The following is a 20,822-nucleotide window of genomic DNA, read 5'->3' as shown; positions in this document are numbered from 1 at the left end:
GGCCTGGGGACACAGGGACCCTGGGGACACCCAGTGAGGCACCCTGCGGGGACACAGGGACACGGCCTGGGGACATGGGGACCCTGGGGACATCAAGCAGAGAGTGAGGCTGAGGGGGTGGGGTGGGGACACCCACCCTTTTATTTACAAAACAAGGGGGACAGGGACGGGGACAGGGATGGGGACAGGGACGGGGACGGGGACACCCCGCTGTCCCCAACAGCCGAAACAACGTGGCCCCACTCCAGCCCCAGCCGGGGCCGCGCCCCCACCCCCAGCACCCACGGGTGCCACCCACCGTGCGACCGAAGGGCCCGGTGCCAAACAGGGTGACAGAGAGGTGACAAAGGTGCCACCGCCATCTTAAAACTTGAATTCTTTGTATTTCTTCCCGCCTCCTCGGGCGTCCTGGGGCTGAGCCTTCCGCTTCTTCTGCTGCGGAGGGGGGGGGGACAGCGGGGGTCAGGCAGGGGGACGGGCAGGGGGACGGGCAGGGGGACGGGCAGGGGGACGGTCCCCACCTTCTGCTTGGCGGCGTGCTCGGCCACCATGTCGCTGAAGTCCTCCTTCTCCACCTGGGCCTGCTGCTCCCGCACGTGTTCCTCGTACTTCTGCGTCATGGCGGTGGGGTCCAGCTCCAGCTCCTCGGGGGCCAAAGCCACCTCCACCCCCTGCGCCTCGGGCACGGGTCCCTTCCGTCCCATCACCTGCGGGGGGAGGGGGACACGTAACTGGGTGTCCCGCCACCCACGGGTGCTGTTTTGGGATGCCCGCCGCCGCGGCTCACCGCCGACATGTCGTAGATGTGGGTGGAGCCCATCATGGCGGTGCCCACGGTGGCCGTGCGCTTCTCGGGGACCACGGTGAAGAGTTGGGGGGTCTCGCTGCTGTTGGGTGGGGGTGGGTGGGGGGCACCCTCAGCGCTGGGGGGGCCCTCTGCCCACCCCAGTGCCTCCCTGCACCCCAAAACCTGGCCGGCCCCTGCCCCCGGCCTTCCCTGCACCCCAAAACTCCTGGTGCCCACCCCCACCCTCCCAGCACCCCCACAAATCCTCCCTGCACCCCAACAACCCCTGGCACCCACCCCTGCTCTCCCAGCACCCCAAGACCCCCCCCAGCACCCACCCCTGCTGGCCCAGCACCCCAAGACCCCCCCAGCACCCACTCCCATCCTCCCAGCACCCCAACCCTGCCCAGCACCCATTCCCATCCTCCCAGCACCCCAAAACCGCCCCCAGCACCCACCCCTGCTTTCCCAGCACCCCAAAGCCCCCCCAGCACCCCAAAGCCCCCCCAGCACCCACTCCCAACCTCCCAGCACCCCAAAAGCCCCCCAGCACCCACCCCTGCTCTCCCAGCCCCCTGACCCCCCCCAGCACCCACCCCTGCTCCCCCAGCACCCCAAAGCTCCCCCAGCACCCCAAAACCCCCCAGGACCCACTCCCATCCTCCCAGCCCCCTGACCCCCCCAGCACCCACCCCTGCTCTCCCAGCACCCCAAATCCCCCCAGCACCCACTCCCATCCTCCCAGCCCCCTGACCCCCCAGCACCCACCCCTGCTCTCCCAGCACCCCAAATCCCCCCCAGCACCCACCCCTGCTCTCCCAGCACCCCAAAGCCCCCCAGCACCCACTCCCATCCTCCCAGCCCCCTGACCCCCCAGCACCCACCCCTGCTCCCCCAGCACCCCAAATCCCCCCAGCACCCACCCCTGCTCTCCCAGCCCCCTGACCCCCCCAGCACCCACCCCTGCTCCCCCAGCACCCCAAATCCCCCCAGCACCCACCCCTGCTCTCCCAGCACCCTGACCCCCCCTCACCCATCCATGGCCTCCTCGATCTTCTTCTTCCTCAGCTCGATCAGCTCGGGGGTCTCCATCCCCGCCGGCACCGAGGAGAAGCCCCCGGGCGTGATGAGGCCGCTGCGGGGAGGGGGGGGGTCAGGGGTGGGGGTGACAGCAGGGGGCACCCATGGGTGCTGGGGGGGGGGGGGGGGTGGCCGAACCTGTCCGCGGGGGTGATGAACCCCGTCTCGTCCGGTTTCTCCTCGTCGCTCTCCTCTTCCTCCTCTTCCTCGGAGGATTCCTCGTCCGAGGGCTCCAGCTCCCCCAGGGCGTCCGGTCGATCTCCTCCTCCTCCTCCTTCGTCTGGGGGGCGGGGGGGTTAAGGGTGCTGGGGGGGATTATGGGGCTGGGAGGGGGGATATGGGTGCGGGCGGGGGGGTTAGGGGTGCTGGGGGGGGATATGGGTGCCTGGGGGGGGGTTATGGGTGCCTGGGGGGGGGGGATATGGGGGGGGTGGTTATGGGTGCTACGGGGGGAGCGATATGGGTGCGGGGGGAGGGTTATGGGTGCCTGGGAGGGGGGATGGTTATGGGTGCTGCGGGGCGGGTTAAGGGTGCCTGGGAGGAGGGGGGTTATGGGTGCCTGGGGGGGGTTTAAGGGTGCTGGGGGGGGGTTAAGGGTGCCCAGGAAGGGAAAGGATGATACCCATGGGTGCACAGGAGGAAGCAAGGGGGGGTGTGCAAAAACTTGGGGGGGGACAGAATGGAGAGGAGGGGTCTGGGGGTCCCCAAATTGCTCGGGGGGGCGAAGAACTCATGGGTGCCCCCCCCCAGGGGCTGAGGGTGGCCCTGGATGGCTCACGGGTGCCCCAGACAGCTCAGGGTGGCTCTGCAGAGCTTGGAGCGGCTCCTGGGGGGTTGGCGGGGGGGTCCTGAGGGGTTTGGGGGGGCCCCCGGGGGGTCCCCGGTACCTGGAACTCGGCGGCGTTGGTGCCGAAGACGTCGCCGTAGAGCGGCTTCCCCGTCTCGTCCACGGGCGGCTTCCCCCACCCCCCGGCGTGGTACCCGAAGGAGCACCCCTGGTGTCGGGGGAGGGGTCGGGGGGGGCACCCAGAGCCCCCCCAACCCCCCCCCCCGGACTCCCCTGCACCCCAAAACCCCCCCAAACACCCCAGGTATACAAAGGAGCAGCCCCCAGCACCCATAACCTGCCTGCCCCCCCCAGCACCCAAAGGCCCCCTGAGCACCCAAGGACCCCAAATGCCCACCCTCCCCCAGCCCCCAACACCTCCCCCAGCCCCCAAAGCCCCCCCCAGGGTCCCTAAATGCCCCCCCCCCAGCACCCAAAACCCCCTGCCTGCTCCCCAAACACTCCCCTGGCACCCAGAGCCCCCCCAAAGGACCCCAAATGCCCCCCCAGCATCCAGAGCCCCCCAAAGGACCCCAAATGCCCCCTCCCAGCACCCCCCAGGCACCCAGACCCCCCCGCACCCAAAGCCCCTCCAAAAGACCGCAAATGCCCCCCAGCACCCAGAGCCCCCCAAAGGACCCCAAATGCCCCCCCCAGCACCCAACAAACACCCCCCAGCACCCAAAGCCCCCCCAAAGGACCCCAAATGCCCCCCAGCACCCAGAGCCCCCCAAAGGACCCCAAATGCCCCCCCCCAGCGCCCAACAAACACCCCCCAGCACCCAAAGCCCCCCCAAAGGACCCCAAATGCCCCCCCAGCACCCCCCAGGCACCCAGACCCCCCCCGCACCCAAAGCCCCTCCAAAAGACCGCAAATGCCCCCCCCAGCACCCAGAGCCCCCCAAAGGACCCCAAATGCCCCCCCCCAGCACCCAACAAACACCCCCCAGCACCCAAAGCCCCCCCAAAGGACCCCAAATGCCCCCCAGCACCCAGAGCCCCCCAAAGGACCCCAAATGCCCCCCCCAGCACCCAACAAACACCCCCCAGCACCCAAAGCCCCCCCAAAGGACCCCAAATGCCCCCCCGCAGGCACCCAGAGCCACCCCAAAGGACCTCAAATGCCCCCCCCCCGCACCCAGAGCCCCCCCAGCACCCAGAGCCCCCCCCTCACCTCGGGGATGGGGGAGTTGAGCCCCGGGATCTTGAGGTTGGGGTAGGAGGGGGGGGGCCCGTAGCGCTGCATGGCGATCAGCCAGGGCGGGGGCACCTTGTGCGCATTCTGCCGGGGGGGGGTCAGCACCCATGGGTGCCCCCAGCACCCACTGGTACCCACCAAACCCCCCAGCCAGCCTCCAGGCCCCCCCTCGCCCTGGGTGCCCCCCAGCACCCATGGGTGCTCTCTGGCCATGCCCAGGGTGACACAGAGCACCGCCCCCCCAGGGCTGCCCCCCCCAGCACCCATGGGTGCCCCCCAGCACCACTGGCACCCCCAAGGCACCCACCTAGCCCCCCCAGGCCAAAAACCCCCACCCTGGGGTGCCCCCAGCACCCATGGGTGCTCTCAGGCCATGCCCAGGGTGACACAGAGTACTCCCACCCCAGGTTGCCCCCCCCAGCACCCATGGGTGCTCTCTGGCCATGCCCAGGGTGACACAGAGCTCCCCCCACCCCAGGCTGCCCCCCCCAGCACCACTGGCACCACCAAGGCACCCACCTAGCCCCCGCCCCAGGCCAAAAACCCCTGTCTGGGGTGCCCCCCAGCACCCATGGGTGGCCCCGCTCACCGGCCCCACGGGCATGCCCAAGGCGATGCGCAGCTCATCCGAGAGGTCGCCCGGCTTCTTCTCCTTCAGCCGCGTCTCAAACTCCTTCCCCTGGGGACGGGGACGAGGACAGGGCGTCAGCGGGGAGGGGGACAGTGGGGACATCGTCGGGGGGGGGGGGGGGCGCAAAGAGGCAGGGTGGCACGGCTGGGGGCGTGGGGACAACGCTGAGGGACAGGGGGACAAGGGGACACCACGGGGATGTCTTTCAGGGACATGGGGACACTGATAGGGACATTGGGACAACCTTGAGGGACATGGGGACCCTGATAGAGGGACGGTGGCACCGTCAGGGGGGACATAGGGACACAGGGACATCCTTCAGGGACATGGGGACCCTGATAGAGGGACAGGGTGGCACCGTCAGGAGGGACACAGGGACACGGGGACGTCCTTCAGGGACACGGGGACCCTGATAGAGGGACATGGGGACACTGGGACAACTTTGAGGGATATGGGGACACTGATAGAGGGACACAGTGGCACCATCGGGGGGACATAGGGACACAGGGACATCCTTCAGGGACACGGGGACACTGAGAGAGAGACAGGGTGGCACCATCGGGGGGACATAGGGACATGGGGACGTCCTTCAGGGACACGGGGACACTGCTAGAGGGACATGGGGACACCGGGACAACCTTGAGGGACATGGGGACACCATCGGGGGGACTATAGGGACACGGGGACATCCCTCAGGGACATGGGGACACTGATAGAGGGACATGGGGACACCGTCAGGGGGGACATGGGGACACGGGGACAACCCTGAGGGACACGGGGACACTGCTAGGAGAGGGTGGCACCATCAGGGGGGACATAGGGACACTGATAGAGCGACATGGGGACAACCTTGAAGGACACGAGGACACTGCTAGAGGGACAGGGTGGCACCGTCGGGGGGACATAGGGACACGGGGATGTCCTTCAGGAACATGGGGACACCCTTGAGGGACACAGGGACAACCTCGAGGGTGGGAAGCCCTAGCAGGGGGACGTGGGGACACCCCTGAGGGACATGGGGACACTGTCAAGGGGCATGGGGACGTCCCTAAGGGACAGGGTGGCCCAACTAGGGGACATGGGGGACACTGGGGTGGGGCGGGGGGGACACGGTCAGACCCTGGGGACAATGCTGTGGGTGACACCCACCCAAGCGGGCTCCTGGTGACACCTCCCCGGACCGGGGGGGCTTCACCCAGCGGCAAGAGGAGCCGGTTGGGAGGCACCTACGGGCGCGGAAGGGAGCGCCCATGGGTGGGGGGAGCACCCATGGGTGGGGGGCACCCACCTCGTAGTAGAGGTCCCCGTGGATGGTGAGCTTGGGCTTGGTCTGCCACTTGAAGAAGGCGTCATGGAGCTTCTGGTAATCGATGTCGATCTTCCCCATTTTGGGGCGGACCTTCTCCCGCATCTTCGACTTCATCGTCTTCTGCTCCTCCTGGGGACACACACACACACACGTGGCAGGAGGGGACGTTGGGGACACCTGGAATGTCCCCAATGTCCCTGGGGACACCTGGGAGATGCATAGAGCCCCCCCCCCCCCCCCCCAGGGTGGCCCCGATGCCTCGGGGGGATGTGGGGAGCCCCTCGGGGTGTCCCCAACAGATGGGCAACTGTGGTGTCCCCAAAGCCCCAGATGGGCACCTATGACGTCCCCAAAGCTTTGATGTCCAACTACGATGTCCCCAAAGCCCCACATGGGCACCTACAATGTCCCCAAAGCCTTTGATGTCCAACCATGACCTCCACAAAGCCCCAAACAGGCACCTACAATGTCCCCAAAGCCCCTGATGTCCAACCATGACCTCCACAAAGCCCCAGATGGGCACCTATGACATCCCCAAAGCCCTTGATGTCCAACCATGACATCTCCAAAGCTCCGGATGGGCACCTACGATGTCCCCAAAGCCCCAGATGGGCACCTACAATGTCCCCAAAGCCCCTGATGTCCAACCATGACATCTCCAAAGCCCCAGATGGGCACCTACATCATCTCCAAAACCCCAGACGTCCAACTATGACCTCCTCAAACCCTGCATGGACACCTCTGACGTCCCCAAAGCCCCAGACGGGCACCTATGACATCTCCAAAGCCCCAAATGTCCAACTATGACCTCCCCAAAGCCCCTGATGGCCACCTACGACGTCCTCAAAACCTTTGATGTCCAACCATGACCTCCCCAAAGCCCCAGATGGGCACGTACGACCTCCCCAATTCCCCAAACAGGCACCCAGATCCCACCCCACCCCACCGTATCCCCTCCCAGGTGACACCAGGTGACGCGGCTGTCCCACCTTCTCCTGCAGGGCCTCGCGCATCTCCTGGATGCCGGTGCGCTTGATGAAGTCGGGCAGCTCGAAGGGTGGCTTCTCGATGCCCCTCTTGCCCTGCAGGTACTTGCGCTTGAAGCACCAGTGGCGCGGCACCGGCACCGAGTTGCGGGTGGCCTTGAGGTGCACCAACAGCTTGGGGTCCTGCGCCGTCACGTCGTGCATCTCCACCACGTCCGGGCGGGCCACCAGCTGTGGGGACACGGGGGATGGTTGGGACGGGGCGGGGTGGTAGGGGGGGAGGGGTTTGGGTAACCCAAGGTGGCACCAGTGTCCCCAGGGAGCTTTGCGGTTGGGCACAGGGCATCCCAGGGTGGCACCAGTGTCCCCAGTAGGATCTCAAGAGGAACACAGAGCACCCTAGGGTGGCACCAGTGTCCCCAGTAGGATCTCAAGAGGAACACAGCGCACCCGAGGGTGGCACCAGTGTCCCCAGTAGGATCTCAAGAGGAACACAGCGCACCCGAGGGTGGCACCAGTGTCCCCAGTAGGATCTCAAGAGGAACACAGAGCACCCTAGGGTGGCACCAGTGTCCCCAGGGAGCTTCGTGGTTGGGCACAGAGCACCCTAGGGTGGCACCAGTGTCCCCAACAAGCTTTGTGGCTGGGCACAGGGCATCCCAGGGTGGCACCAGTGTCCCCAGTAGGGTCTCAAGAGGAACATAGAGCACCCTAGGGAGGCACCAGTGTACCCAGTAGGATCTCAAGAGGAACACAGAGCACCCCAGGGTGGCACCAGTGTCCCCAGGGAGCTTCGTGGTTGGGCACAGAGCACCCTAGGGTGGCACCAGTGTCCCCAGTAGGATCTCAAGAGGAACACAGGGCAACCCAGGGTGGCACCAGTGTCCCCAGGGAGCTTCGTGGTTGGGCACAGAGCACCCTAGGGTGGCACCAGTGTCCCCAGTAGGATCTCAAGAGGAACACAGGGCAACCCAGGGTGGCACCAGTGTCCCCAGTAGGGTCTCAAGGTGAACACAAGGTCCCCCAGGGTGGCACAGGGGACCTTACCAGGACACAGGGGACCTTTGCTGTCCCTCAGGTAGGCACAGGCCACCCCTGGGGTGCCTCAGCTGTCCCCAGCCGGGCTTCCAGGGGACACAGCGGTGTCCCCGTGCCCCCAGGGACGCCTCAGGTGTCCCCAGCCGCGCTCATAGGGGACACAGCGGTGTCCCCGTGCCCCCAGGGACGCCTCAGGTGTCCCCAGCCGCGCTCCCAGGGGACACAGGATCCCCCATCGCCACTGTCCCTATCTCTGGGTGCCACCCGGTCGCTCGTGCCCACCGCGTCCCTGCTCCGCAGGCGCAGGGTGACGGCCCAGGCACCCTGGGGACAGGGATGGGGACAGGGACGTGTCCCCAGGGGCTGTCACCTGTTTCAGCTCGGCCACAGTGAAGCGGTTCATGCGTCGCAGCTTCTTCTTGGAGAGCTTGGGGACCTCTGGTTTCTTCTCCTGTGGGGACACCCCTGGGGTGGCACCGGCCGGGTGGCACCTGGCTGCTGCTGGGCCCTGACACTACCCAGCCACTGTCCCCGTCCCCCCAGCACCCACTCCAGAGCCCCTCCCGTCACCCGTGTCCCCACCACAGCCCCTCCTGTCACCCATGTCCTCACCACGACCACCCCAGGGGCTGTCCCCACCCTACAGCCCCTCCTGTCACCCCTGTCCCCATCCCAGAACCCCTCCTGTCACCTCTGTCCCCACCCCACAGCCCCTCCTGTCACCCGTCCCCACCCCAGAGCCCCCCTGCCACCCCTGTCCCCACCATGGCCACCCCAGGGGCTGTCCCCACCCCACAGCCCCTCCTGTCACCCCTGTCCCCATCCCCAACCCGTCCCATCACCCCTGTCCCCACCCCACAGCCCCTGCTGTCACCCCAGTCCCTGTCCCAGAGCCCCCCTGTCCCCATCCCAGAGCTCCCCTGTCCCCACCCCACAGCTCCTCCTGTCACCCCTGTCCCCATCCCCGACCCCTCCCATCACCCCTGTCCCCATCCCACAGCTCCTCCTGTCACCCCTGTCCCTATCCCAGAGCCCCCCTGTCCCCTCTGTCCCCACCCCAGAGCCCCCCGTCCCCCCTGTCCCCCTCCCACAGCTCCTCCTGTCCCCCCTGTCCCCATCCCAGAGCTCCCCTGTCCCCACCACAGCCCCCCCAGGGGCTGTCCCCACCCCAGAGCCCTTCCTGTCACCCGTCCCCTCACCAGAGCCACCCCGCCACCTGTCCCCCCCCATCACCCCCCACACCACCGTATCCCCCAGCACCCCTATCAACGTCCCCAACCAGCCCCCAGCTCCCGCTGCCCCCCGCCCTGACGCTGCCACCCCTTTGTCACCACGCTGTCACCCCCCCCCCCCCCCGACCTGCTCGTTCTCAGAGCTGTCGTCCTCGCTGCCCTTGTGCCCGTCCTCGAAGCCCTTCTTCTTGGGGACGGTGGCACTTTCGGGCCTGTCCGCCTTGTCCGGCTCCTTCTCCTTGTCCTTCTTGACGTCGTCCGTCAGCTACGGGGGCGGGATGCAGAGTGCTCAGGGGCACCCCAGGGTGCTGCCACCCCCCCCCCAAGCACCCATGGGTGCCCCCCACCCACCCCAGGATGCCACCACTCCCCCCCCGATGCCACCTTAAAAGCGCTAAAAAGAATGCTTAAAAAAGAAAATTTGTCACCCATGGGGGCAGCTGGGTGATGCTCGGGGGCACCCCGAGGTGCTGCCACCCCCCAGCACCCATGGGTGCCCCCCACCCACCTGGGCGACACCTTAAAGCACCAAAAATCCCACTAAAAAAGACAATTTGTCACCCATGGGTGCAGCTGGGGGACACCCAGGGGCACCCCGAGGTGCTGCCACCCCCCAGCACCCACGGGTGCCCCCTTGAAACTATCAAAAATCCACTTAAAACCACCACAATTTCTCACTTCCAGGAGCACCCAAAGGCACCCCAAGGTGCTGCCAACGCCTCAGCACCCATGGGTGCCCCCCACCCTCTCGCTCTTACCTTAAAAGCCTCAAAAATCCTTTTAAAAAAGACAAAATTGGGGTCGTAGATCTCGGGCTCCTCGGTGACGTACTCGATTTCCACAGGTGGGGCGTCGCCGGGGGTCTCGGGGTCCCCCCGGGGTGGGGGGGGGCCCCCTTCCCGCCCCCTCCCCCGCTTCTTCTTCTTGCGGTTGCGACGCTTGCGGTTGCGCTGAGGGAGGGAAGGGGACACGGGTGACGCGGGGGCGGCCCAGTCACCCCCCCCCCCCCCCCCCACGAGGGTTTAGCCCCCAAGGGAGCTCCTGGGTATGAACCAGCACCCTGGGGTCTCTCTGAGCAGGATTGGACCCCCCCCAGCAGGACCTGGCACCCTGGGGACCCAACGGACAGGATCGGGCCCCTCCCCACACAGCAATGGGCACCCAAGGGCCCCCCTGAGCAGGATCAGCCCCCCCAGGGGAGGACCTAGCACCCAAGGGAGCTCCTGGGTATGAACCAGCACCCTGGGGTCTCTCCGAGAAGGATTGGGCCCCCCCCGGCAGGACCTGGCACCCTGAGGACTTGATGGACAGCATCAGGTCCCTCCCCACACAGGAACGGGCACCTAAGGGCCCCCCCCCGAGCAGGATCAGCCCCCCCAGGGGAGGACCTAGCACCCAAGGGAGCTCCTGGGTATGGATCAGCACCCTAGGGTGCCTTTGGGCAGGACTGATCCCCCCCAGCAGGACCTGACATCCTGGGGTCCCCACGGACAGGATCAGGCCCCCCCAGGGGCAGAACTGTCCCCCCACCCCCGTGGCAGGAACAGGGGACCCCCCCAGCCCCCCCAGGGTGCTTCCGAGCAGGATCGGGCCCCCCTAGGGACCCCCGAGCCCCCCCCGGGTGACACCCACCTCCTTTTTGGAGAGCCCCGCGTCCTCCTCCGCCTCCGAGGCCGACGCTGACGCCCGCGGCTCCGTCTCCATCTCGTCCTCGGCTGCGGAAACATGGGTGGGGTGGGTGGGTGGGGGGGGTCTGGGTGCTGCCCACCACCCCGCCGAGGGGCACCCATGGGTGCTGGGGGGGGGGCGGTGCGTGTCCTCACCCGAGAGCCCCGGCACGGTGATCAGCTCCTCCTGCCGGATCTCCTTCAGCTGCAGGATCTTTTCCAGCGCCTGCGGGATCTTGGGACCCACCGTCGGGTCGTCCGGCTGCGCGGGATGGGGGGGGGGGGCGTCAGGGGACCCAGGCACCCGGGAGACCCCCCCCAACCCAAAAAATCCAGGTATCTGGGAGACCCCCCCCACCCAAGAGCACTCAGGTGTCTGGGACCCCCCCCCAAAGGGAACTCAGGCATCCAGGAGACCCCCACCCAGAGCACCCAGGTGTCTGGGACCCCCACACCCAAAGAAACCAAGTGGCCAGGACCCCTCCCCCCCCCCCCGAGCACCCAGGAGACCCCCACCCATCTGGAGACCCCAGGCACCTGGGAGACCCCCACCCACCCAAGATGAACCCAGGCATCTGGAACCCCCCACCCAGAGCACCCAGGAGACCCCCACCCATCTGGAGACTCCAGCCACCTGAGGAACCCCCCCCTCACCCAAAGAATCCAGGGATCTGGGAGCCCCCCCACCCAGAGCACCAACGCGCCCGGGCTGCCCCTCACCCACCTCTCGGCTCTCCTCCCCGGGGGGCGGCGGGGGCCCGCGGGGGCGGGGGGCACCCATGGGCACCCCCGGCATGGGGGCACCCATGGGGGTGCTGCCTGCGGGGTGACAGAAGGGAGCAGCTACAGCGGGGGGACAGGCCACCAGCGGCATCCCCCTGCGAGCCCGGGGTGGCCACGGGGCCGGCGACGCTCACCTCGGGGGGGCAGGGAGGCGCGGGCACCCATGGGTGCCACGTCTGGGGGGGGCCGGGGCACGGCGGGTGCCAGCTTGGCCATCTCCTGCTGCCGCTCCTGCTCCAGCAACACCGCCGCCTGCGGGGGACACCCATGGGTGACGGTCGCGCCCACGGGTGTCCCTACACCCGCTGACATCCCCACGTCTTCACCTGCACCCGCGGGGGCACCCCCGCACCCCCAGGGGGTCCCCGTGGGTGCCCCCTCACCAGTCCCCGCACCCACGGGTGTCCCCGCACCCACAAGTGCCCGCCAAGCCCCTCCCTGCACCCATGGGTGCCCCCCGTCCTCACCCGCTTCTGCTGCTCCAGCAGCTCCTGCTCCTTGGCCTTGTCCCCAAATGGGTGCTGGCCCTGGGGAGGGGGCGTGGGGTGGCTCAGAGCACCCACGGGTGCTGCGACGCCCCCCGCAAACGCTCCCGCGCCCGCAGCGTCCCCCAGCACCCGTGGGTGCTGCCCGTTCCCCCCCCCCAGCACCCGCGGAGGCCCTGTGTCCGTAGGGAGCCCCCCAGCACCCAGGGGTGCCCCCCATAACCGTGCCAGCCCCTAGCACACCCATGGGTGCTCCCCGCCTCCACAGGGCCCCCCAGCACCCATGGGTGCCCCCCCCAGCACCCGTAGATCCGTCCTGTGTCCACAGAGACCCTCCTCAGCACCCACAGGTGCCCCCCAGCACCCATAGATCCACCCTGTGTCCGCAAAGACCCCCCTCAGCACCCACGGGTGCCCCCACTGCCCCCCTAAACCCCCTCTTAACTCACCCAGGCTCCCGCAGTCCCCCTGACACCCCCACCCCCACCCCGGGTGCCTCCCTCCCACCAGCAGCCCCACAGAAACCCCTTAACCCCCCCAAAACCTTAGATGCTCCCCCACACCCATGGGTGCCCTCTCCACATTCTTCCCCCCGCACCCCCCAGCAGCCCCTTACCCCCACATTGGGTGCCCCCCCCCGCCCCCCCCCCCCATGGGTGCCCCCCGTAACGCCCCCACCCCACCCCCTCCGCCCAGGACCCTCTGACCCACCCAAACTCCCTCACTCCCCCCTAAAGCTACCCCCCAGCACCCATGGGTGCCCCCCTCACCCATGGGTGCCCCCCATAACCCCCGCCCCACAGGACCCTCTGACCCACCCAAACTCCCTCACTCCCCCCTAAAGCTGCCCCCCAGCACCCATGGGTGCCCCCCATAACCCCCCCCCAGTGCTCCCACCCCCCCACTGCCCCCCAGGACTCGCTGACCCACCCAAACTCCCTCACTCCCCCCCCCCCCCAAGCTGCCCCCCAGCACCCATGGGTGCCCCCCCCCGCCACCCATGGGTGCCCGCCACCCCCGGCACCTGCTGGGCCCGCTCCTCCTGCAGCAGCAGGGCCGCCTGCTGCTGGGCCAGCGTCAGCCGCTCCTCCTCCGACAGCGCCTCGGCCCCTGGCCCCCGCAGCCCGGGGGGGGGCGGCGGGGGGGGCACCCCCACCCCCAGCCCGTAGCTCAGCCCCAGCCCCGGCGGCGGGGGGGGCACCAATGGGTGCTGCAGGGGCAAGCCGGGCAGGGGGGGGGGGGGGGGGAAGAGGGGGCGTGAGTCTGTCCTGCCCCCCCCAGCACCCACTGACCCCCCCCCACCCCAAAACGGGGTACCCTGGGGGGATCCTGTCCCCCCCCAGCACCCACTGTCATCCTAATACTGGGTACACTGGGGGGGGTCTGCCCCATCCCATAGCAGCCACTGACATCCCCCCCCCCCAAAACTGGGTACCCTGGGGGGTCCTGCCCCCCAGCACCCACTGACACCCCCCAAAACTGGGTCTCCCGGGGAGTCCTGCCCCCCCCCCAACAGCCACTGACCCCCCACCCCAAAACTGAGCCTCCCGGGGGGTCCTGCCCCCCCCCCAGCACCCACTGCCACCCCAAAATTGGGTCTCCTGGGGGTCCTGCCCCTCCCATAGCACCCACTGACTCCCTCCCTCCTAACCAGCACCCCGCAGCTGTTAACCCCCCCCAACGCAGCCCCCCACCCCCACCCCGAGCCCCCCCACCTGCGCCGGCAGCGGGGGCTGGGCAGCCTTGTCCCCCTCCTCGGGGCGCAGCACGGGGCGGCTCAGGACGATCCCCGTCTGGGGGGGGGGGGGGGGGGGAAGAGGGGACACATTGAGGCACCCATGAGGGACCCCCCCCACCCTGAGGGGACACCGAGACACCCCAACCCTGGGGGGGTGTGGGGGTCGTCGTGTCCCCCCCGGCACATGGGGACCCCCACCCTGAGGGGACACAGGGAACAGAGACCCCCCCCCCCAGGGGGACATGGGGGTCCCAGCCCCCCCCCGGGGATACTGGGGACCCCCCCCCCCCGGGGTTACTGGGGGCTCACCTGCATGGTGTAGGCCTGCAGCCGCTCCACCAGCTCCTCCCGGGTGCCTGGGGGGCACGGGGGGGTCAGGGAGCCCCCAAATTCTGCCCCCCAACCCCCCCAGTTTCACCCCAGCCCCCCCAACCCAGGGTGTGTCCCCATCCCGTCCCCCCCAAATCCCTCCACCCCCCAGGACCCCTCAGTTCCCCCTGGGAGCCCCCCAACACCCCCTAGAGCCTCCCCGCGTTACCCCGGGGGGCCCAAATGATCTTTAGGGTCCCCCTTCCCCCCCAAATACCCTGAGGGCCCCTCCTCAGCACCTCCCTGCACCCCAACACCCCCAGCCACCCCAGGGGGTCCCCAGCACCCCCCAAATACCCCGAAGGACCCCCCAGCACCCCAAAGGACCCCCCAGCCACCCCTAGGGCCCCCCAGCACCCCCCAACCACCGCTGGGGACCCCCCAGCACCCCCCAACCACCCCTAAGCGGCCCCCAACAGCCCCCTACCCATAACGACCCCCCAGCACCCCTAGGAACCCCCCAGCACCCCTCAACCACCCCTGGGGACCCCCCAGCACCCCTAGGGACCCCTCCAGTGACCCCCAGGAGCCTCTCCAACACCCCCAGCACTCTGGGGACCCCCCAGCCACCCCCCAACCACCCCTGGGGATCCCCTAGCACCCCCCAACCTCCTCTAGGGACCCCCAACTCCCCCCAACCCCATCTAGGGACCCCCAACCACTCCTAGAGACCCCCAGCACCCTGGGGACCCCCCAGCCACCCCCCAACCACCCCTGGGGACCCCCAGCACCCCCCAACCCCCTCTAGGGACCCCCCAACCCCCTCTAGGGACCCCCCAGCACCCTGGGGACCCCCCAGCCACCCCCCAACCCCCCTAGGGACCCCCAGCACCCTGGGGACCCCCCAGCACCCCCCAACCCCCTCTAGGGACTCCCCAGCACCCTGGGGAACCCCCAGCCACCCCTGGCGACCGCCCAGCCACCCCCAGCCCCCCCAGGCCCGCCCCCCCCGGCCGCACCCTGCGCGGGAGCGCCGATGCCGGCCAGCGTTGCCTGCAGCTCGGCCGGGGCCCAGCCCGCGTAGGGCGGCAGCTCCCCCGTCCCCCCCCCCGCCGGCCCCCCCCGGCCGCCGCCGCCGCCGCCGCCCGTCGCCGCCTCCGCCCGCTCCGCCGCCATCTTCTTCCCGCCGCCCCGCGCACGCGCCGCCCGGCCAATCAGCGGCGGCGGCCCCGCCCCCTTTCCGCGGCGTCGGCCCCGCCCCTTCCGGCGTCGCCCCCCACCCCACACACCATAGAGACGCAACGGACGCCGCTCGCCGGAAGTGACGCGCCGCGCGTACCCGGAAGTACCGGAGGGAGGTGAGCGGCACCGGGGCCCCTCGGCGGGGGGGGGGGGGGGGCGGGCGGGCGGCTCTTAATGGCGGAGAGGGGGGGACCGGACGCCCCTCCCCCTCTCTTTCTCCCCTCCCCCCCCCCCGGTTGTCGCCGTAGCCGCCGGGATGGCGCGCGCCACCAAGCGGAAGCACGTGGTGCGGGAGCTGCTGGAGGAGCGCGTGCTGCCGGGTCCGCGACAGCGTGTCGTGAGGGTGGGGACACCGTGGGGGGCGGGGGGACAGGGACGGGGGGGGCACGGGGGGACATGGGGACACCGGGACACCGGGGGGGACGGGGACAAGGGGGGGACATGGGGACAACGGGGGGGACATGGGGGGGCGGGGTGGGACACGGGGGGCAACATGGGGACACGGGGGGAACATGGGGACACCGGGAGGGGGGACATGGGGGGGACAAGGGGGGACACGGGGAGAGGACATGGGGACATGGAGGGGGCACAGGGGGACACCGGGGGGGTGGGGAGGGACATGGGGACACCGGGGGGGGGCACAGGGACGTGGGGGTGACAGGGACGCTGGGGGGGCGGAGGGGGGACGTGGGGACATAGGGGGGACATGGGCAGGGGGACACTGGGGGGATGTAGGGACACGGGGGGACGCCGGGGGGGACATGGGGACAAGGAGGGTGACACGGAGGGGACAAGGGGAGATGGGGGGACGTGGGAACACAGGGGGGGCACAGGGACGCGGGGGGGGACGACATGGGGACACTGGGGGGCTGTAGGGACAGGGAGGGGACACCGCGGGGGACACGGGGATCCGCTGGCTGTCCCCTGCTGCGGGGGGGGGGGGGCTTGGGGACACCCTGGTCCCTGTCTGGGGGGACAGAGGGGACACAGACGGGGGCAGGGGGACAGGGGTGGCCCTGACGCATGGTGTGTCCCCCCCCCGTGTCACCCCCCCAGGTGTTGGGGACACCGGGGAACAACCTGCACGAGGTGGAGACGGCGGAGGGGACGCGGTTCCTGGCCAGCATGCCCCCCCGCTTCCGCCGCCACATCTGGATCAAGAGAGGTGACACCGCCACCCCCGCCGTCGCGCTGTCACCCTACTGTCACCCTGCTACCCCTGCCGTCACCCTGCTGTCACGCTGTCACCCTACCGTCACCCTGTCGCTCCCACCATTACCCTGGCGTCACCCTGTGACCCCCACCGTCACCCTGCCATCACCCTGCCACCCCCGCTGTCACCCTGCTGTCACTCTGCCACTTTGCCACCCCCGCCGTCACCATACTGTCACCCCGCCGTCACGCTGTCACCCTACCGTCGCCCTGTCACCCCCACCGTCACTATGCCATCCCCGCTGTCACCCTGCCATCTGTCTGTTACTCTCACCGTCACCCTGCCGACACCCTGCCACCCCCACTGTCACCCCGCCCCCCCTGCTGTCACGCTGTCAACCTACCGTCACTCTGTCACCCCTGCCATCACCCTGCCACCCCTGCTGTCACCTTGTTCTCACCCTGTCACCCCCACCGTCACCCTGGTGTCACCCTGCCACCCCCGCCGTCACCCTGCTGTCACCCTGCCATCCCCGCTGTCCCCCCCACTGCCACTTTGCCACTCCCACTGTCACCATACCATCATCCTGCTACCTCTGCTGTCACTCTGTCGTCACCCTGCCATCACCCTGCCGTCACGCTGTCACCCTGCTGTCACCCTGTCACTGCCACCATCACTATGCCATCCCCGCTGTCACCCTGGCATCACCCTGTCTCCCCCACCATCACCCTGCTGTCACCCTGCCACCCCTACTGTCACCCTGCCATCACTCTGCCACCCTCCCGTCACCTTGTCACCCCGCCCCCCCCCGTCACCGTGCCACTCCCGCTGTCACCCTGTCACCTGCACCCCGGGGGCTGTCACCTGTCCCTGGTGCCGTCAGCCGTCCCCGGTGTCATCAGCGTGCGCTCAGCAGCAGCCACAACCTTGTCCCCCCTGGTGACCCCCACCCCCCAGTGACCCCCCTGTCCCCTCCCAGTGACCCCCCTGTCCCCCCAATGACCCCCAGCCCCTGGTGACCCCCCCATCCCCCCAGTGACCTCCCTGTCCCCCCAATGAGCCCCACCCCCCAGTGACCCCCCTGTCTCCCCCGGTGACCCCCCCATCCCCGCTGTCCCCCCCCATCCCCCTGGTGACCCCCATCCCCTCGGAGACCCCCTGTCCCCCCTGTCCCCCCTGGTGGCTCCCCCACCCCCCGGTGACCCCCCCGTGTCCCCCCCAGGTGACCCCCACCCCCAGTGACCCCCCTGTTTTCCCCCCCCAGGTGACCCCCCCCCCCGTGACACCCCCCCCAGTGACCCCCTCCGTGTCCCCCCCCCAGGTGACCCCCACCCCCACTGACCCCCTCCGTGTCCGTCCCCCCAGGTGACCCCCACCCCCAGTGACTCCTCCGTGTCCCCCCCCCAGGTGACCCCCCCCCCCCAGTGACCCCCCCAGGTGACCCCACCCCCAGTGACCCCCCCATGTCCCCCCCAGGTGACCCCCTCCCCCAGGTGTCCCCCCCAGGTGACCCCCCCCCAGTGACCCCCGTGTCCCCCCCCCCAGGTGACCCCCACCCTCGGTGACCCCCCTGTGTCACCCCCCAGGTGACCCCCCCCAGGTGTCCCCACCCCCAGTGACCCCGCCGTGTCCCCCCCAGGTGACCCCCTCCCCCAGGTGTCCCCACCCCCAGTGACCCCCCCGTGTCCCCCCCCCAGGTGACCCCCTCCCCCAGGTGACCCCCCCCCAGTGACCCCCCTGTGTCACCCCCCCCAGGTGACCCCCCCCCAGGTGTCCCCCCCCAGGTGACCCCCACCCTCGGTGACCCCCTGTGTCACCCCCCCAGGTGACCCCCCCCCAGGTGTCCCCACCCCCAGTGACCCCCCCCGTGTCCCCCCCCCAGGTGACCCCCCCAGGTGTCCCCACCCCCAGTGACCCCGCCGTGTCCCCCCCCCAGGTGTCTTCCTGCTCGTGGACCCCCTCGAGGAGGGGGCCAAGGTCAAGGCCGAGATCGCCCTTGGCCTCCTCCCCCCCACGTCCACTTCCTGCAGCGCCAGGGCCTCTGGTAGGGGCAAATCCCCCCCCCGGGGGCAAATACCCCCCCCGGGGCAAATCCCCCCCCCCGGGGGCAAATACCCCCTCCCAGTCCCTCCCAGTTCCCCAGTTGTGACCCCTCCCCCCCCCACCCCAGGCCTGAGGCCTTCGCCCCCCTGGAGAGGCCGAGCCCCCGGGAGGGGTGAGTGGGGGGCAATAGCGGGGGGGGGGCAATAACGGGGTGAGTGGGGGGCAATAACGGGGGGGGGGGGGCAATAACGGGGTGAGTGGGGGGGCAATAACGGGGTGAGTGGGGGCAATAACGGGGGGCAATAACAGGGTGAGTGGGGGCAATAACGGGGGGCAATAACAGGGTGAGTGGGGGCAATAATGGGGGGCAATAACAGGGGTGAGTGGGGGCAATAACGGGGGGGCAATAACAGGGTGAGTGGGGGCAATAATGGGGGGGCAATAACAGGGGTGAGTGGGGGCAATAATGGGGGGCAATAACAGGGGTGAGTGGGGGCAATAACGGGGCAATAACAGGGGGAGGGGGGCAATAACGGGGCAATAACAGGGGTGAGGGGGCAATAACGGGGCAATAACGGGGGGCAATAGCGGGGGTAACTGGGGGGGGCAATACCAGAGGGGGGGCAATAGCGGGGGGGGGGGGGCAACAAGGGGGGTGAGGGGGGACACGGGGTGGCACTGGGGGGACACGGGTGGCATGGGGTGGCACTGGGGGGACATGGGGGTGGCACTGGGGGGGACACGGAGTGGCACTGGGAGGACACGGGGTGGCACTGGGGGGACGCGGGTGGCACTGGGAGGACACAGGGGTGGCACTGGGGGGACATGGGGTGGCCCTGGGGGGACACGGGTGGCACGGGGGGGGGACACGGGCCAGAGGGGACATGGAGGTGGCACTGGGGGGACATGGGGTGGCAGTGGGGGGACACAGGACGGGGTGACACAGGGACATGGGGGGGGGACGGGACACAGTGGCATTAACGGGGCTGTCACCCCGGTGCCGAGGGGACACCAACCCCGCCCCCCCAGCACTGGGGACAGTTAGGGACACAGGGACACGCATGTCACGGTGTCTTTGTCACACACACACCCCCCCCCGTGTCCCCGAGGCAGCCAGGATGGGGACGGAGACATCTTTGTCAACACCAACCGGGTGGTGGCCAGCGGGGACACGGGGGACAGCGAGGACACGGGTGACAACGAAGACACGAGTGACAGCGAGGAGGAGGACACGGGTGACAACGAGGACACGGGTGACAGCGAGGAGGACGGAGGTGACGAGGAGGAAGACGCGGGTGACAAGGACACGGGGGACGAGGCCACGCAGCCACGGGACAGCGGGGACAAGGACAGAGGGGACACGCGGTGCCCCCCGCCGTGAGGGGGTGTCCCCACAGGCGGTGACGGGGCCAGGGGCTGCTCCCCCAATAAAGGACTCTCGGTGGTACTGGGGACAGGCGGTGGCGGTGGTGACACGTGGTGACAGTGGCACTGTCCTGACCTGTGCGCACAGGTGGTGGCAGGGGGACATCATGGGGACACGATGCTGTCCCCAAGCACGGTGGCAGGGACAGACGGTGGCTTTGTCACCCGACACAGCCCTGTCCCCCACCGTTGGTGACACAGTGACAGTGGCACTGTCCTGCGCGCACAGGTGGTGGCAGGGGGTGTGCGGCAGGGACACGACACTGTCCCCAAGCGTGGTGGCAGGGACAGGTGGTGGCTTTGTCACCCCGATGCGGCCCCATCCCCTGGCGCAGGTGACACGCAGTGACCTGTGGTGACAGTGGCACTGTCTTGTGCGCACAGGCAGTGGCAGGGGGACATCACGGGGACACAACGCTGTCCCCAAGCACGGCGGCAGGGACAGGCGGTGGCTTTGTCACCCGACACAGCCCTGTCCCCCGGCGCAGGTGACACGCGGCAACAGTGGCACTGTCCTGTGCGCACAGGTGGTGGCAGGGGGTGCGTGACAGGGACACAACGCTGTCCCCGAACGCGGTGGCAGGGACAGGCGGTGGCTTTGTCACCCCGACGTGGCCCTGTCCCCCAGCGCAGGTGACACGAGGTGATAGTGGCACTGTCCTGCGCACACAGGCGGTGGCGGGGGGGGTGTGGTGTGACAGGGACACAACGCCATCCCTAAGCGCGGTGGCAGGGACAGGCGGTGGCTTTGTCACCCGACACAGCCCTGTCCCCCGGCGCAGGTGACACATGGTGACAGTGGCACTGTCCTGTACCCACAGGCGGTGGCGGGGGTGTGTGACAGGGACACAACGCCATCCCCAAGCGCGGTGGCAGGGACGGGCGGTGGC

At 69.4% G+C, this 20,822-nt stretch overlaps 2 protein-coding genes across 2 annotated transcripts; one reads left to right on the top strand and one right to left on the bottom strand.

The window, feature by feature from the left end:
* Window positions 1-110: 110 nt before the first annotated feature.
* On the bottom strand, window positions 111-15,269 carry SF3B2 (splicing factor 3b subunit 2). Its single transcript, XM_087773108.1, is given in 23 exon segments — window positions 111-435; window positions 522-707; window positions 788-887; window positions 1,821-1,922; window positions 2,006-2,105; window positions 2,108-2,147; window positions 2,755-2,862; window positions 3,868-3,975; window positions 4,481-4,570; window positions 5,811-5,960; window positions 6,821-7,048; window positions 8,226-8,306; window positions 9,215-9,352; window positions 9,846-10,037; window positions 10,720-10,802; window positions 10,911-11,016; window positions 11,479-11,573; window positions 11,672-11,789; window positions 12,005-12,064; window positions 13,047-13,253; window positions 13,738-13,815; window positions 14,070-14,116; window positions 15,089-15,269. Coding segments are annotated over 23 exon segments (2,646 nt in total). The 5' UTR covers window positions 15,246-15,269; the 3' UTR covers window positions 111-363.
* A 57-nt stretch (window positions 15,270-15,326) lies between these two features.
* EIF1AD (eukaryotic translation initiation factor 1A domain containing) lies at window positions 15,327-19,961 on the top strand. The gene is given in 7 exon segments (XM_087773128.1): window positions 15,327-15,427; window positions 15,560-15,654; window positions 16,368-16,476; window positions 18,401-18,469; window positions 18,472-18,508; window positions 18,635-18,679; window positions 19,621-19,961. Coding segments are annotated over 6 exon segments (615 nt in total). The 5' UTR covers window positions 15,327-15,427; window positions 15,560-15,567; the 3' UTR covers window positions 19,889-19,961.
* Window positions 19,962-20,822: the final 861 nt, after the last annotated feature.

This window comes from Nipponia nippon, unplaced genomic scaffold (genome assembly GCF_047370975.1).
Source record: "Nipponia nippon isolate SJK-2023a ecotype South Korea unplaced genomic scaffold, ASM4737097v1 scaffold_38, whole genome shotgun sequence".
Taxonomy (NCBI): domain Eukaryota; kingdom Metazoa; phylum Chordata; class Aves; order Pelecaniformes; family Threskiornithidae; genus Nipponia; species Nipponia nippon.
Note: the sequence above shows the minus strand (reverse complement) of the source record. Positions and strands in the feature narration are given on the sequence as shown.